The 18066-nt window shown below is 40.7% G+C and overlaps 1 protein-coding gene across 4 annotated transcripts; it reads right to left on the reverse strand.

Moving 5' to 3' along the window:
* Positions 1–1300: 1300 nt before the first annotated feature.
* On the reverse strand, positions 1301–17700 carry aclyb (ATP citrate lyase b). 4 transcript variants are annotated; one of them, XM_087844673.1, is made up of 31 exons: positions 17550–17700; positions 16902–17014; positions 15817–15998; positions 15168–15290; positions 14350–14412; positions 12808–12998; positions 12135–12214; positions 11838–11968; positions 11521–11639; positions 11196–11332; positions 10850–10911; positions 10517–10634; positions 10251–10405; positions 9699–9792; positions 9418–9474; positions 8783–8812; positions 7707–7848; positions 6821–6989; positions 6634–6738; positions 6252–6448; positions 6038–6119; positions 5837–5947; positions 5611–5738; positions 5428–5521; positions 5152–5306; positions 4927–5077; positions 4613–4756; positions 4354–4467; positions 3561–3643; positions 2633–2709; positions 1301–2551 (listed from the first exon to the last, which is right to left on the reverse strand). In XM_087844673.1, exons 3-31 carry the CDS (start codon positions 15973–15975, stop codon positions 2457–2459), a joined length of 3366 nt encoding a protein of 1121 aa, XP_087700799.1. In that variant the 5' UTR covers positions 15976–15998; positions 16902–17014; positions 17550–17700; the 3' UTR covers positions 1301–2456. The 4 variants fall into 4 exon arrangements, with proteins under 4 accessions (XP_087700799.1, XP_087700798.1, XP_087700800.1 ...); XM_087844672.1 differs by lacking the exon at positions 16902–17014; XM_087844674.1 differs by lacking the exons at positions 9418–9474; positions 16902–17014.
* Between the last annotated feature and the right edge of the window lie 366 nt (positions 17701–18066).

Here is an 18066-nt window from a genome sequence, read left to right on the forward strand (position 1 = left end):
CTGGTGCAAATTATTCCTGGGTCTTAGAAACAAATTATTTTAAAAAGGATGGAAATTCAGGATTATTTCCATCACTTTCCCTCGGAGAGATCATAACATGCAGCAGTGACAGAAGTGAAAAAGAATCCAAGGGTAACAGCAAAAACACACCTTTCCATTGACCATGACAAAAATGAGAGGAACACAAATCATTAATCAACTGTGAATTTATATATATATATATATATATATATATATTTTCCCCTCTTGCCTTGCGAAAGCTCTTTATCCTGGTGGGCGGATTGTTTGAGAGGCATCTCTGCACGTGGGGTCTCATCTGGTGTGATAGACCCCAGCCTCTATGGATCTTATGCTCAGAGCTTGTTCATGCACTGCCATGATTAGTGCCTCTGTGCTGTCTTTCAGTCCAGCCACTGGTAGGATTTCTTGATGTCAGCCACTTCCACTATCTGCAGGTGGTACATAAGGTGCAGGGGCCTGTCCTTCCATGATGGTTTCTCTTCCTGGACCTTTTCTTTCTTGGGTTTCTGCCGCCTGAGGTATTCACTAAGCACATGGTTGCTTGTGGCCATCTTCTTGATGTATTCATGGATGTTCGTTGTCTCATCCTGGACAGTGGTTCTGACACTCAGTAGTCCCTGGCTTCCTTCTTTCCGCTTACTGTACAGTCCCAGGGTGCTGGATTTGGGGTGAAACCCTCCATGCATGGTCAGTACATTTCCTGTCTTGATGTCTGTGGCTTCCATTTCCTCCTTTGGCCAGCTTATCCAATCACCAGACAAGCTGGCCAAAGGAGCTGACTCCTCCTCTTTACAGGTATTTGGAGATTCATGATTTCCAGTTGCCTGTGGGATTCCCAGGTACTTGTAGCCATCCTAAATGTCTGTAATGCTGCCCTCTCGTTACCATTCGACTACACTTCTGCAGCCTGAATGTCATCCCAATATATCCGTCTTTCTCTATATATCTATATGTGAATACACATATGTGTATATATATGTATATACATACATATAATTTACATCCAATTTACCTTTTTATTGATATACCGTGGTATAACCTGAAGAATTAAGTTTTAAAGTCCAGAACCGCAAACAATTCCTCATCAGCAGCTCAGGATACAGCCGATGGACAGTGATGCTGGTAAAGGCGGGTGTTTAGTTTTTTGCTTTGTATTTAAATGTAATTACTGTTCATGTTAGAGATAAATGTTCAGAATTAAGTTTAAGGATTTTCCATTCAAGAGGAAAGTAAACTTACAGACTCATGATGCAGTTAAAAAACATCAAAGACGACAAAATAAAAGAAAAACAAGTTCTTTATTTTACTACTTTATGACAGCATATTACAAAACAAAAAAGCTTTTTTCACATTTAAATAAAAACAGATTAAGCACAGCAGACATTACAGTGGGCTGTTACAGAGTGTTGTGAGTTTTTACTGGAAGTTGGAGAACATCCGGATTATGTGCTGTAAGTTTCCAAAGTAAAGCAAACTGCTTTCATGGTCCCTCACCAAAAGAGGCTTTCCAGACTCACAGGGCTCATTCATGAAGCATTTGTTCGCCTCTTCTTGATGCGTCCACAGCTTCCTTTTTTCGACAGTTATTAGAATACTAACAAACTGATTAACTTAACTATAACCCGGGCTGGTTTCGTGAAAGGCAAATGGTGGAGAGACTCCTGACTTGTGTCTAATTCCTCTCATTTCCATGATGATGTATCCTTTTCATGACATTTGTACCATCTACCACTGCATCTTGCTTTTTTTTTTCTCCTTTTCTTTTTTTAATTAAATAAACAAAACAACAAATTCCCTAAAATAACTTTGGTTTAATTTTGTGATGAGATTGACTTTTTTTTGTTGTTGTTAGGAGTGAATCAAGGTGAAGGAGTTTAAAAAGGGATCTAGTGTATAAACTAAGATGCAGCACTCGGAAAGCCAGAAAGCACATTTAAGCACCCTGTTCTTGTGGTTTAAACCAGGCAGATTAAGTATTTTAAAAAATGCTTTGCAGCCATTAACAGAGGTTACTATGCAGACAGGATTAAGGACTGAAATTTTGCTTGAATCTTCCTCCTGTACCCACTAAGCATAACCATCTCTCAATTTTGACTCTGTTTACCAAGTGATTTTGTGCTCCTGCAGCTAGGATTTGCATTGGTGTGGCTCTTTGTTAAAAACTAAACAAGTTACATCTCAGACCTTTTAAATTAGTTCTCAAAAACTAAGCCTAGAAATATACTTCCCCTTTTTCCTCCATAAAAACTAGATTGAAAACTTCTACCCAGGTTCCTCAGATAAACAGTACTTCCCACTTTCCAAAGTAACCCCGCCCAGTTCCACCCCCCTCGGCAGCTGCTATCATAACTAGAGAGGAGATACAAGTTACATGAGATGTGTAATACCGCCTGACATCATCATCTGGAAGTGATTTCCATTCTGTCACAAGGGAATTACATGGACATGTGTTCAGGGAGCACGTAGGAGATGTCATCCCATGGGTGGCGGTACAGACCCTGTTTCAGCCTCTTCTGATCCAGGTAATGGCCTAACAAAACAAACTCAGGTTAGAGACTGTTTTAAATGTTGTCACAGAGAATATCATGGCTCCATTTTAAAGGGAACTCACCAATGAAGCCCATGCTACGGCCGAGGACAAAGATCCCATTTAGTGCACCGATCTCCACAAACTCGTCAGCCTCGTCTCTGGAGACAGTTCAACATTCATGTGAGAAACAATACTGGACAGTGTCCCCTCGACACACAGCAACAGTGTAGACGTTGCATCTCAGCCATCTGAATTCTCCACAAGCCATCAAATAACATGCACTTTTGGTTAAATCTAAATAATGTAGCTGTAAGCATATCAGAGTGTTTATTATGGTTTCTGTTAACAACTGCAGGCTTCCTGGTAACACCCAGTGATAATATTGGCACCGATAATATTTCGTAGTATTCTTCTCTTTTTACTCATTAAATTTTGTTTACACTACCTTAGAGTGCCAATCTAAAAGAGCAGGAATACTAACAACACGTGGCCCCTGTAGTGGTGTCTCTATTTATTCATCCATTTGTATGATTTTCTTACTGTTCTATTCTCCCACTGACAAATTTAATAAGTGTAATACTTGAATCATCCCTGGCCATGTGTTTACATGCTCAGGTAACACTTTTGCATTATTCCATCTAAGGAAGGGAAAGATGGCCGGAGGGAGGGAAGGAAAGGAGGAGGAGAGGGAGAGAAGAAAAGGGAAGGGGGAGGGAGAGAAAAAAAAAAAAAAAAAAAAAAAAGGGGAAATGAAGGGGAAGGGAAATTAAAAGTGCAAATCCATGCACATTTTGTCTGCCCCTTTTATTATTGGCTTCCGTTTCTTTATACAGTATTTCTCTTTTTTGTTGTTATGCTGTAATTAAAACAAAAAACAAACAAACAAAAAACAGCAACGGGAAATATTTATTTATATTTAAGAGATATTGGTGATAAGATCCATCCAATCAAAGCACACGCACCAAAGCTTACTGAAGTAACACCTCACGATGCCGTCTCATATTCTTACCGTGTGAAGCCTCCACAAGTTCTAAGCATGTCCACGAAGGCAACACCAATAAAGCCATCTACATTTAGGATCAGGTTGGGTTTCTGGGGAAAAAAATTAATCAAAATCAAAATGCTTGAATGCTATTTAAACATGAAATTGAGGAAAGGACTTACAGTCCAAAGCTGCAGAGAGCACGCAGCCTATTCTAGATCTTATCAATCTTTTTATTGGATCTAATAGTGGCTCAGAGGTTATCGCTGTTGCCTCACAAAGAATGTTCAGGACCTTCTGCTATGGCGTTTGTATGTCACAGGTTTTCTCTGGTAGCTGCAGCTTCACCCACTATCAAAAAAAATGTTATTTCTCTCCATCTTGGCAGAGTCTAAAAGCTCAACAGTTGAATTTCCTGGTTACATTGAATTAAAAAAATATAACGTTTTCATTGGGCGTGGGTTCTGACACACGTCCCTGAATAACAGCACAAATTAGAACAAAAAGTGTTAAATGAGATTAAAAAGCCTGATTAATGTTTAATATTATTTATAGGACTATAAAATCCAGGTCTTCGTTCTGGTTACATTCCACTGTCAATCAAGGAATCTGCAGGTGTGGTCACCTGTGCAGAAAACTGAGAATAATTGCTTGCCTGCTGTAAAAATAAATGAAAAATCTTCTGTTCAAAGTGTTTAACCAAATTATTTGACAGCAAAGCCCAATCTCTGAATCCTGAATGTCAATGCAGTCATCAGGTTTTTTAGATGTAGCAGCTTTCTGTTGCCATTTCATTTCATCATTTCACTGTTTAAAATACCTTAGAGGTGGTGATCTTTTCTACATCAAGGGCGTAGTCAAGCAGCTGGGTGGAAGGGAAATTCTGCTTCACAAAGTCCTTCAGAATCTGCACTCGCATGTCTGGGTTGTTGATCTGAAACCGAATCAAACTCCATTTAAAACAATGGCTGCGTGTCCATCTTAATCAAAATCAGAAGAAGCAGTTAAGCCACTGATAAATAAGAGGCTCATTTACAGATTAGAGCACCGTTTATTGTATAAAGTCGAGTGTTGCTCACCGATTTGACCCTGTGGCCGATACCCATAATCAGCTTGCCATCCTTCTTCATCTTGTTGACAAACTCCATGGGGATCATGCCGCTGTCAAATGCCTTGCTGAACTGCTTTGCAGCCGCATCCAGAGCACCTCCGAAACGGTCCCCCTGATTTTTAGGAATAAATTGCGTTTCAATTCCGAAACATTATGGCCAGTTTGTCAGAAATCATGCTGTTAGCTGAGCAGCTCATAAAATACAAGATAGATTCGGGGGAAAAAAAACAACAACAAAAGATGACATGATCAATAACTGATCAATATGTGAGCAGTACTGACGATGGTGAGCAGGCCGGATGTGAGGCTTGAGATAAGGTCTTTGCCCGCACGAGCACAGACAATCGTGTTGTGAGCGCCGGAGACTGCAGGCCCATGATCAGCAGTCACCATCAGGCACATTTCAATGAACTGGCAGGCGTAGCGTGGTAACCTAAACAGAAAAAAAAAGTGTGAAATTGATCCTACATTCTTAAAAACTAACAGTGTTCTTGACATCATACTGACCTGCGCTGGAACCAGAGCAATCCTAGCACTCCTCCTATACCAATCTCTTCTCTGAAGACCTCAGTGATGGACATGCCAGCATAGATGAGCTCCTGGCCTCGCTCATCACAGATGCTTGTCATGAATGAGGCTGGCTTACGAATCAGGCCCAACTCCTGGAAAAAAAACCCAACAAATTCCACAAATAACCATTATATCCATTATTTCTTGGCTCCTACTGTACATGATTTACATTATTAGCTGTAAGTTTACAAAGAACTATTATAAAGTTCCTACCCGGGCCCAGGAATAATCCATAGGTACTGTTGGGGGAGGAACCTCCTGGGCAGGAACGATGGTACCATTGGCCACTAACTCATCATACACAGTCCTGTTTCACCACAAACACAATAACAGTGAGGAACCCAGAAACCTGTCAGTTCCAAACTTTAGGAAATTAGCATGAAAAGTATTTCTCACTTGATGACGTCACCCAGCTCATCAAAGCTCTTTGGTACATAAGCTCCAGCATCCCTCAGAGCCTGGTTCTTGGCCACCGCGGTCTCTGAAGCCTGGTTGGCACAAGCTCCTGCATGGCCAAACTGAACCTGAAGATGGCAGTAAAACATATTACTGGAAAAATGGAACTTCCAGGTAAGAGCAGCAATAAAATCCAAAGCCAGGATTTTCCACAGAGCTAACTGACCTCTGAGGCAAACATGGTGGCGCAGGTTCCAATGCACCAGCAGACCACAGGTTTTGTTATCCTGCCTTCCTTGATGCCCTGGCAGATCTTGTACTCCTCTGTTCCACCAATCTGTGTCAAAGTAAAGGACATATTTAAAACAGGATTCTATTTGGTACAAGTAGCACAGACCAAATAATTTAGATATTAAATGCTTCCCACCTCTCCCAGTACAACAATCATCTTAATTCCTGGAGTGTCCTGATAACGTAGGACGTGGTGCATGAAGGTCGAGCCTGGATATCTGGACAGAGAGAAACGTAAGCACTCATTTCTGGAACTAGAATCTTTTTTTTTGTCAAGTATTGATTTATGCATTTTTTTTTTAAATGAAAAAATTCTCTCAAGTAAATGATCTGCAATTAAGTTTTTGTACCTGTCTCCTCCGATGGCCACCCCTTCATAGACGCCGTCTGTAGTGCGTGAGATGATGTTGTTCAGCTCGTTGGACATACCCCCAGAGCGCGACACATATGCCACACTTCCGGGACGGTAAAGTTTAGAAGCCAGGATGTTGTCCAGCATACCGCCTGTGTTGCCAATCTTAAAACAGCCTGGCTTGATGCCACCAACCTAATTAACAAGAATAATCTGCATTTATTTCCACCATTTTACCTGAAAGATTTAACAGCCCTTTTAGCTGGGCTATTAAATACCACACTACACTTTAGTCATCATCACAGTCTAAACTTATAGCCGCGTTAATGATGAGTGTAAATGTTTTTAACAAAGATGTTCGGGGGGATGAAGCTCTGTACCGTGGCAGGGCCAATGATGGTGACTCCTTTCTCGTCGGCCATCTTTATCACCTTCCTAGTCAGAGCTTCGGGGATGCCCTCGGCTATGATGGCGATGGTGTGAATCTGAAAACACAATTAAATAAACTGGGTTCACTCTGAAAAAGTTTAGTGGAACCTCAACACACTGTACAGTCGATCTTCATACCTGTGGGTACTGCATGGCTTCCATTGTGCTGTCAAAGGCAGAGCGCAGCGAAGCAAAGCTGATCAGAACATCTACCTCGGGGTGCTTCTTCATGGCATCGGCCATGTTCTTATAGACCGGCAGCAGGATCTCTTTGTGGCCCCAGTAAAACTTCTGCTTGTGATCTCCGCTGAGCAACAAACAGAAACATATCAGCAAAATATGAAGAGCTTTTTTCGAAACACAGCAGTAACTCCATTCAGTACAACTAATGAATACTTTGCAACTGCAAAATGAATTCCTGTCAGTTCCTTAAACCCTGTCAATTAAAGGTTTATCATTTGTGTTTGGGGCTTCCTATTGAAAACAGAAGAAGTTTAACTCAAATTCAGCTCAATTGATAAGTCTGGTTTTTGGCTGCTGCATCACTGTGAATCACTTACTATATGGACACCTCTATAGGGGAGGAAAGGCGATGCCCATACAGCACAGATCAGACAATGGCAACGGACAACACTGACAAACTCTGACAGATCAGAAGGAAGAGCTGGGCGTAAAGTGGGTTGCAAAGTGGCTTACAGATACAGAGGAACATTGGGCAGACTTAAGCAGCTTAAGATGTTCTACAGGAATTTGCCACTTGGAAACATGGAAGGTTATAAGCCTTTATTGTATGTGTGCACGACTTACAATCTGCCTAAACTGATAATATGCTTTTAGAAAAAGGCTCAGTATTTTACAAATATGACAAAGATAAAAACAGAAACAACTAAACACCAGCAAGAGTAGATTTAGAGATTTCGAGCAGAGAGAAAAAAAAAATCATTTGATTTGTGCAGTTAACTCCATTTAGTATTCTACAGTCACACTCTTCTAATTTAATTCAGAGGGAAATAGCGCAACCTACGTGAAGGGGTAGACCATGGCTGCCACAGAGGGTTCTTCCCGGGAGCATACGTAGTCAAAGTCCAGCATGCCTTGCACGGCGCGTGTCTGCATGCCCCAAACAATGGTCTTGGTGTTTTTTCTGAAGAGAGTGGTTGCTTTAGCTGAGAGGAAAAAAAAAAAAAAAAAAAATACACAGAGACAAGTCAGAAGTGGAAACTGAACTAAAACCCATTCACAGATGAAGAGAGAATTCTGGCTCAGGGAAACAGCAGGAATGGGGATGGTAAGAATTAGAATAAAGACAGGATTCACTGAGGACAGATGGACCAGGAAGAGAAAAATACCACCCCACACAGGATCTGCACGATTTATTTTGTCCGCTCTCTCCAAGCCACAGTGTTAAAAAACATTAATTTGCAATGTAACATCATTAAAAACTAGGACATTTATATGAAAAAAAAAAATATGGACACCACATATGCAGCTGCCATTTTTTACCCCGGATAAGAAAACCAGCAACTTCACTTCCTCCATTGCTGGCAGTATACGGCCATCATTTTCAAAGTGAAGTATTCTGCAAAAGACTAGAGTGCTATCTGTGGCATGTTGCCACATGGAAATATAAAAAAAACTGTCTGACAGATCCTTGACTGCCAATAAAGATCAAATTTTTTGTAATGATTACATTACAAAGAAAGGTTCAGAGCATCTGAAAAATTTGAAAAACAAATTCTTGAAAGCAGAGATCACGTTAGTGCATGTGCTTTAAAACTCTTACTGTTTAGTAAAAATACATTCTCACAAACTTATTCCAGTCCTTCCAAGTCTCTCTTTCTCTCTGTCGTTACATCTCTGAGATGTGCAGAATATTTTAAATACAGAACTGATTCTTGCGCCTGCGTCTTGAACTGAAGAATTTCTACTAACAGTTATAGCTTAAGATTTTTGCTATATGTTTTTAAAAATAATGATTACAAGGCAGTGTCAAACGAGTAAGCTATAAGAGTGTAAAGAAGAAGATAAACGTTAGAGGGCAAAGCAGAGGGAGAAAGGACGGAGCGGGCAGGAAAACAGGTTTTTCACACCCTTCCATACCTCCGCTGCAGCCTGAAGAGGCTTGAGCTTCTGTGACACCCACAGGACGGAAACACAAAATACAACAAAAAACAGGCACAAACACAAGAAGAGAACAAAAATTGAGTCTGACTTTGCTGCAAGTTATTCACTCAACACACTTCACCGCATTTTTGCAACCATGTGTCGTCACTGAAAACACTGCGTTAGAAGCACAGCAGAGGAAGAGACCATGCAGTGCTCAGCTGCTATGGAGCATGCCTTTACTGTACTGCTGTAAAAGGCAATATGAACAGTTTAGTTAAGTAATCAAAACTTCATGTTTGCATGGCTGCTTTTGACTTTAACACTACTAATCCTAAACACAAAATCCAGTGTGAAGAGGACTTAGAAAAAACAATAATATGCTTAAACTTAATTTGTATAGTTTTTATTACAAACCATACTTATTCATTATAAAAAAGTTAAAAAAGCATATTAAAAAAAAAAGTATGCAGCATTCATAAGAATATGATGCCCTGATGTGATGTGAACATACGTCCTTCATATACACCAAGACTAGAAAGGTGAGCAGCAAACCAGGGGGGAAAGTTCAAACCAGTGATGAATGCGTAGGAAGCCCAGAGCAGTGAGGCCATGGCACACCTATCACTTACCTTTCCAATCGCCTGTGACCACATTCTTCAGAGGCCACAGTATAGAATGGAGTGAGTCTTAGAGAAACAAGCATGAAAAGGGCGGATGTAAGTTGGTGTGAAATAAGAAAAGGAGGAAAAGAGAAGGAAGATACATTGCAGAATATTGGTGGTGGTATTTCAGCAGGAAAGGAGAAGCCAGGATGAGAGAAAAAAAAAAAAAAAAAAAAGCAGAGGCGCATGAGTAAATATGGGATCTTGTTGATAGGAAGCAGTTCAGCATGAATGACTGTGTTCGTTACCTGTTGGAAGCCCTGCTTTAGACTTCTTGGCCGGGCAGGTATCAGTGGGCGACTTGGGCTCGGAGAATGAAGCAGTCCTTGTTGTAGCTGGAGTCTGGCAAAGAAAAGGGAAAGATTTACGTGACAGGCTGACAGAGGTTACCAAAGAGCATGCACAGCATAGTTAGAAACAGTGGCTTCACCCCCAACGATGTCATAAGTTCATACAGCTAACAAAGACACACGCACATTATGAAACTATAGAAGCGCTAAACGAGCTTAAACTGTGTTTAAAAACGTCACTCTCAATTGCATAAAAAGTAAATAAATCCGATTTAGGTTACACCCTTTTGCTAGTCATGACCCTACATTATGGAGACAACTACAGTATAAATACATGTCATTTTGAGCAATAACCCTTTTCTTTTCCTTTCTCAAACACTGAAATGTACTTGTGTGAACCACTTACTGTTTAACTTATAACAAAACCCCACCTAACATCTAATTTTAAGAGAGTGGGCACTGACTGACACACCATCCGATATTGACCCAAGAATTAGTGAATAATTATACCGCTGCACTGTTGCTAGCATTGAGGAGAAAGTTGGCTGTATGGGCGTCCATCGGAGGCTGGTTAGGGATTGGTCGGTGGCCCAATGCCATCCCAACAATGGCAGTCATATGGGTTTCAGTTCCAAACACATGAATGGGGATCCCTGTGGTCTTTCCTGCATAGAAGAAAACACTCCTTAATCTAGATCCAAGGACTCTACTTGGATGTATACTTTAAGTCATGTATTTCACAAGTTAGGCCCGAGTATTAGTCCAGTCTTACTCACCTACTTCCCCCATCACCCTGAGTCCCTCTTGGTAGTTCGGACCGCCACGTCGAACAAAAATGGTGACCTCGTGTTCCTTCAGAGGGCCTTGGTAATCTTTAATGGCCCTCACAATGCCCTGAGGAAGGACAAGCAGATCAGCTTTGTTATGTAAAAAAAGGACAAGTATATCAACCAGTAAGAGTGAAATTTTATTGAGACCATTTAATAATTCAAAGCATTAGTATGGCTCTCTACTCTGACCTGCCGTTAAGCTGTTTTTTCTCTTTAAATACTACAGTGATTCTTTATTACTGTGCAGAAGATTTTCAGATAAATATCAATGCGTTTCACCTTGAATGTGGCTGCTACGTTGGTGAAGTTTGCAATGCTTCCTCCAATGATCAGCACTTTCCCTGTAGGATAAGGAAACGTGTTACGAAATGCTCATGACTAAAATTCAAAACCCGAGTAACATATATGAAGTCTATTGCTGGCAACTCCCCACATAGTGAACAGTGTGTCACACTGAAGCAGCACAATTAGCTCACACAGCAGAGGAAGGATCCACCAAGTATTTCTACACTTCAAGGACACAGCAAACAAACGCAGACTTTATCTGACAGTTGTAGCCTCCTCCAGCTTTTCACCCCGTTCAGGAAAATAAGCTCTAATGTAATAAAGTCCAGGCTTCACCCACCTAGAGAATGTTTTTCACGTGTCATGAGAGACAAGATGGTTTTTGCGTAGTCGTAGGTCTGCTGTTCACTGGGTGCGCCTGAGTACTCGCCATAATTAGCCAGCTCGTCCACCCCACCCAGATCGCAGATGGTGTCGCTGAAGAAGAGAAATGATGCGATTCTATCAGCTGTAATTAACCTTAAAAAATATTAAGCTGGCAACAGAAAAGTCAAGCTGGGGTTTGTTAGAAAGCAAAACGTCAGTCTAACAAGCTTTGAAACTTCAAGCCATAAAGGCAAAGAAGTGGTATAGAGTTCAAATTTATGCTGCATGTGATGGACTACCTGTAGACAACAGAAGCACCTCCTCCGGCCACCATGGTCCAGATCCTGCCTCGGGGATTCAGCAGGGTCAGCTTCAGACTTGCACCACTCTTTGCATCCAGATCAGCTATGTAGGCCTCCTACAAGCAACAAGACAGAGTGGTGAATACCAAACTGTGGTCAGTAAGTGCACAAGCATGGAGAAATGGACTGACCAATCATTGTACATATGAGTAGATCTAAGTTAAAATCACATTTTAAATCAAATCAGTGAAAATTAAAGGATCCAGAGAACTATAAACAAACAGCCTGTCCAATTACAGCTCTTCAAATCTCACCTCAGGGTACGCCTCTCTGCCAAAGGGTGGAGGAAACTCAAGGTCCCCCCATTTAGCCTTGCAGATATAATCCGCTGTGCAATCAATCTTGGCTGCCATGTCAAGGACATATACTCCGTCTTGATTGACGACTGTGAAAAGGCAGAAATTTTGAGTTAATTTGTACGTTTTCCACCAATGAATTACTAACATAGCATGGTAGTATTCTAGATTTCTTTTTTTTTTATTTTATCAGCATTTTTGTTTCTCCAATACATAATGAGCTGAGTGTAATATTGCAGAATAAAAGAGCTTTACCAAGAGGGTTGATTTCAAGGTAGGTAAAGTAGAGGTCCTCATACAAGTTGAAGAGGCCGACTATAAAACTGGCCAAAACACTGTGAGGAGGGAAACAAAATTAGACTTAATCAGCACATAAGAGAACTTTTGTGAAGCTTTGTGTCTCACTAGGCAAGAACAAAATGGTAGAGTATTGCTAAGCAGCCACGCTGAATACTTAGAGCGTATCTTTTCTGTTTCTTTCTAGTTTGTATTGTTTAAAAGAGATAAGAGTATTTACTTAGCACACTGCTAAGTTTACATAAAAGATGCTAAACATTAGTCAAGGTCAAAACAGCAAAGGATAAACGATTTTCTGAATACAGAGAGCCTCTTTGGTTAAGAAAGAAAATAAAAAGCAACAAGAAGGTGCGAAACTAAATATACTGCGATTTTACACAGTTATTCCTGTATTATTTTTTATATTTCATTCAATATCTGGCTAATCACATCTCTGCTCAAATGTCTCTCTACTGTGTTTTAACAGAGAGCCTCATCACTAACTACTACTACTGTGAACTACTAAGCGATCCAATTAGGTTCAAAGCACAAAATGACTCAGATTCAAATGTCCCCATTTGTTTTATACTTAAATAATGACATTTATACGTCTTTAAATAATAAAGACAATTTTAGAAAAAGATTTCCGTACTCCTTCTTGTCATCGGGAACTTGTGTAAGCAGCTGCTCTTTGACTAGGTCCTCAGTGAGCTTGCCATCCACTGGAACCATCAGCTTCTGGGCCTTGGCATCCACGTCACCCACCTCCACTCCTCCCTCGTGGTGGAAAAGCACGTGGTCGCCCTCACGTGTGGCATAGATGCATACATAAAACTCTTCCTCCTGAGTGAGTAAACAGGGAGTTCAGCCACATGCAAGGACACGCAAATACGTCTTTACTGATTTTGTTTGGAAATGCTGCGCAATATTTACATAAGGCCAACAAGCAGTTTCAACATTCAGTTCTCTGCGAGAAATTATTAAGAAAATCAACAAACTAATCAAATGCACACTGACCTACAGACAGAACACACATAACTTGGAGCTTGTTCTCACTTATAAGGTCCTAGATCGACTGGGTGAACCAGGAAGTACCGATCCTGGTTAAGTCATTCTACTCCTTTTCATTTTTCTGAGAGGATTTAATGAGAATGACTGAGGCAACGGGAGATCCCAGTCTGAGGAACTGATTCTTGTAGTTTGGTTTATTATTTATTACCAACAACAACAACTTGACTTTCCACTGCAATAAAGTTTTATCAGACTTGGGTTTTATCAATTATTACTATATATTTAAAGAAGCACAGCACACCAAGGAAAATCAAAAAATACTCTCTAAAGTAGGTATGAAGGGTTTTCCTACAGACCAATTTTTTTTTAAAAGGCCACAAGGTAATTTAATTAATCATCTGGGGGGAGGATAATCCGGGTCAGACATGGCCCCAGCTGATGACCTGCCAACATCGTCAGCAGAAGCTCATCAGATGATTTGTATAAGAATTTGATTCCCCTTTTCCTCTTTCAGTCTGACAGGATGCAGCAGTGTGCTTCATTTAAAATAAAGGAAGCTATTTTTTACAAATTCTTCTCACATCAGAGGCCCTGTGATGCAATACTTTCATTCTGTTCAGAATTCTTTGAGGGCAGCTGCAGGAAATATCACATTGGCTCTTAATACAAGGTGCAAAGTACACGTGTGAATTATACCCTATGATAGAAGTTTAAGGCTACCTCTACGAAAGAGTTACCATTACGCAATACTTTAAACTAAAAATAACCGTATAAATTAACATGCTGATAACAACAAGCTCCTCTTGTAAAAATGAAGCAATCACGGATGGACTGATAAGCTGTGTATGAGTATCTGTATTTAGTAAATTATTTTTGAGCTTAACTATATTTTGCTGTGACAACCTGGTTTGAACAGGGAAACTCAGAATGATACCAAATCTTAATTAAAATAAAACATTTATGTAAATACAGGATCTGTCCTGCTGACAAGACACAAGACATGACAAGAAGGGATTAGCTGTGAAGTTGAGACCACAGAAACCGTAGACCATTCAGCATATTCAAGTTACAACAGGAGAAATAACTGCTGATGACACAAATCCAACTGTTCGACAAAACTTCTCCAAACTCTGAGGAGCTTAGAGAGTGTTAGACTGAAAGACAAGATACTTGCATACATTACCTGTGTGTGTGGGACAAATGGCTCAATGAGGAAGTTCCTCAGCACACCCTTTGCCTTTCCCACCTATTCAAGGAAAACACCTGGTCACAAACACTACACTGAGAGGAAAACTACATGTATTATATATTAAAGTGAAAGTGAAACTTTAAGAATAACATAAAAAATGTAAATTGACCTGTCATTTACTAGGTCTTGTCATCATTACAAACTACCTTCAAAGTTCTAGTTCATCCATTTCACATCCAAATAGCTTATTAAGAGTAGAAGGGCAAATAATATCAATTAAAAACAGGCAGCAGCAGGGCAACTGAGGCAAAATCCTCCACGTGCTTCTCATATCAAAATGAAGATCCTTTGTGGTGTTTCAGAGACCAAATATAGTATTAATACTACAGTTTCTGTGGGGATTACTTTTTTAAATGTTGATTTATTTAAAGACTTGCCAGCTCAGGCTGTTCAAGACCAGACCAGATAAATAACCAGTTAATCTAGGTTCAGAGTAACTTTACTGAAAAAAAAAGACGCTTGATCATCTCACAAAAATGTTGAACTAACTTTTGCTCAACAACAGCCCTGTATTAGCCAAGCAAAGTCATCCTCATATATGGTTCTGGTTGATGACGTTTTAAACATGAACAGCACGTCAGTCATGTTCTACTTGGCAACAGTCACTGCATTCGAATCAAATACCCCCTCAGAAAATGATGCAATGTGTTTCTCGTGGTTCTAACTACTGCAGCATGTGGATTTGCTTTATTGCCACAAAGACAGTCATGGCTGTGTTTTATGCTCACTAAGAGAGAGTACAGTTAACTCACAGTTGTCTCCTTCATTAGGTGGTCTTTGAGCCACTCCCGGACGCCCTGCAGGTCCATGTTGATGCCCACTAGGCCGAGCTTCCCGCGCCGCTTTATCAGTTGATCTGGCTTCACCACCAGCCTCTTTTAGGATGAGCAAACAGAAGAAACAGGACACACATGGTCTTTTTTTGGTATGACACTATGGTATGACTATGGTAGAAACAATAAAAGATAGGTAGGGTTTCCCAGCCCTGCTGTGAGAGAGCCAATCAACTGCCGAAACAGGAAACACACGAGCCAGACATGTTGTTGCGCTGACACATGGGCACAGCAAAGGTTCAGAGACAATTCAGATCTGTCCAGTCAGTCACCACTGATACTATAAAAGATTGATGTGACATAACCCACTGGTTGGGGTGGAAGTCCTGCTTTGAAACACTGAGGACTAGGGTTAGGACTTTAAATCTTTTGTAATCTGTGATAGCAAAATGTCTAAAACCTGCATTGTTTTTAATGTGCCCCTGGTGACCATTAAAGGCAGTGCAAAATGGCTTCACCTGACACCTGTGTGCATCTTTTATACAGTCTATGCAAGTCACTCTGATTGTTATAGTACAGCACATGTAGGTAAATGAACTTCACGAGCTGGACAAACAAACAGTCTTACCTCTGTCAGCAGCCATGAATGGTCCTGTGTGAGGCGGGCCCAGTCAGTCTCAGCTGTTACACTAGCATAATGGAAACGGTTCTGCACGGCCGCCGAGGTGCAGATGTTCTTATACAACAGCTCTTTCCCTGTCTGCTCTGAGATGGCCTTTGCCGACATGGCAGCGCTGGATAGAGCAGGACCTTTGGGGAAGGACGAAAACTGATAAGTTTGGACTCTATTCCCAGTTAAGTTAAAAATTAGAACAATGCACAGGTGCATTTTGATGGATAGCAAAAGTACATTGTTTAGGCAAAATTTGCAAAGGGAAATTTAGCCAAATATTGGTAGAGATGTATACTGTGAAAAAAATTCCACTGTGGAGAAGGAGCAGTTCAAATAAACCAAAGCCCATGACACCATGACCTTCATGCCCATAATAAGTGTCAAATTCTGTATGCACACATCTAAAAAGACTTATTTTGCAGATTAAGTTCAGCCAAACACAAAAGTAGAGAACCAAGTTATTAGAAAAATCAAAAATATATATAAACCAAATACTAAACAAGCTCTCAGTCAAACTCGTTTCTCAATCTTACAGTAAACACGTGACAGATTACCACAACCGCCTGCACTGATGACCTTGTCATTCCTGTTTTAACATCCCAAGAAGTTGTTGGGCGTGCTCAACCAACTTTGCCTCACCACAAATATACACAATCATGAATATTTAGGCGACTGTTTTTTTGGGTTCATAGCCTAAAGTTCAGTATAATAAGATGCAGCACACTATGGTGTATAAAAAAGAAATGCATTAAAAAGCCTAAAAATTTTACATTTACCAAGTCACCCACCAACCAAGCAAAGTTGTAATGAGCAGTGATGAGCCTTGATTATGTGGATCTTATCGCCTCTACCTCCGTGTCACCGATAACATTTTATGGTGGTTTATATTTGAGCTTCTGGTAACCTAAGGAGGAGCAGCGCTTAGAGAAATCAAGAAATCTAACAGCTTCATCACAGCAGGCTATCCTTCCACTTTTAGAGACGGATGTCCAGAATTTAGCCAGATTAATCCACGGGTCCAGTGTATTATATGAAGCTACCTTGCCGTGCAATTAGTTGTGCTGTCCAGGCTTGTGGGATGAAGAAGCTGGACCTGATGGCAGCTGTTAGAGTGGCAACCAAGGGGGGTTGGGTGCTGCTTCAGACACAGCTGCTGTCAGACGAACTCAGGGGTTAGCATCACTTATCCTATGAATGAAGCTCCTGTAGCAGCCACCACACCCACTCCTGAACCAGCCAGCCAGGCAAGCCTGACAACAACTTTAGCTAGCTCACTCTGGGTAAATAGAGAAAGAACTTCCGGGAGAGAAGAAATAAATGCAGTACGAAAACCTTCACGATAAGGAATAAAACAGGGGGATGCTCCCTCTCTGCGGATGATGCAAGGATAAGCTAGCTTGCTTTTATCACTGAAAAAGTAAAGCACATCACTTCAGATATGCTGTTTTCAAGCAAAACAATTGGGCAAAACAATTTCAATAAAGACCATACTTGTTCTTGCTTTGCCGAGCTAGCACTTGGCTGCAGTTTTGGCAGACAGCCCTCACATCATCTCACATCCGCTACCCTGAAGACTAACACTACAGCTAGCTGCTGTAGCCTCGCATTGGTGCGGATACTTGCCAGTTAAAGGCTACAAAGAAAAGATGGCTAGCTGGAGTAGAAAGTAGCTGAGTGAAAGCTGTTACCTTGTCAGTGACAATCACACCTTCTTGAAGGATCGTGTCCAGGCCAAAAAAATGACACAGCTAAACAGCCAGCTCTTATTATACCGGAGTCAACTGCTGCCAGTCCCTGCCACCTCACTCCGCTCCTGTCGAACCATAATCTGGCGACCGATTACACGTCTCCACGAGTGCCTGATTGGCTTAAAACAGGTCACGTGGTGACGTCAGTCACGGCCACGGCATCGTTAAAAAATTTTTTTTAAAAAATTGGCCAACCTAGAAAATGTTATTGACGCCCCCTCCCCGCTTCTCTTTAAACACAACTCTTATTTTAGGTCCTGCACTACAAATAGTTATAGTAAAAAAATCTGAATTTGCCAATATTTACAAATATTGATTTTAAAAATTACTTTCTTTGGAGTTACCAGGGAAGCCTGAAATCAATAACAAAGGTGAAAAGCACGTTGGTTAAAATTTACAAAGAAAAACCCCAAAGGGGGTTTTATTCGAGTCATTCTATAGCTGGTTATTTGATTTA

The sequence above is a fragment of the Neolamprologus brichardi genome, chromosome 8 (assembly GCF_056152115.1).
Source record: "Neolamprologus brichardi isolate AB-2024 chromosome 8, ASM5615211v1, whole genome shotgun sequence".
NCBI classification, from domain to species: Eukaryota; Metazoa; Chordata; class Actinopteri; order Cichliformes; family Cichlidae; genus Neolamprologus; species Neolamprologus brichardi.

What these genes read in the sequence shown, in the direction of transcription:
- aclyb (XM_087844672.1), bottom strand. Translation starts at nt 15,975, where the DNA reads ATGTCGGCAAAGGCCATCTCAGAGCAGACAGGGAAAGAGCTGTTGTAT. An exon ending in ACCTAATGAAGGAGACAACT is followed by an intron (nt 14,413 to 15,167) that starts GTGAGTTAACTG and finishes TTCCTTGAATAG; the next exon opens with GTGGGAAAGGCAAAGGGTGT. An exon ending in CATTTGTCCCACACACACAG is followed by an intron (nt 12,999 to 14,349) that starts GTAATGTATGCA and finishes TTACTCACTCAG; the next exon opens with GAGGAAGAGTTTTATGTATG.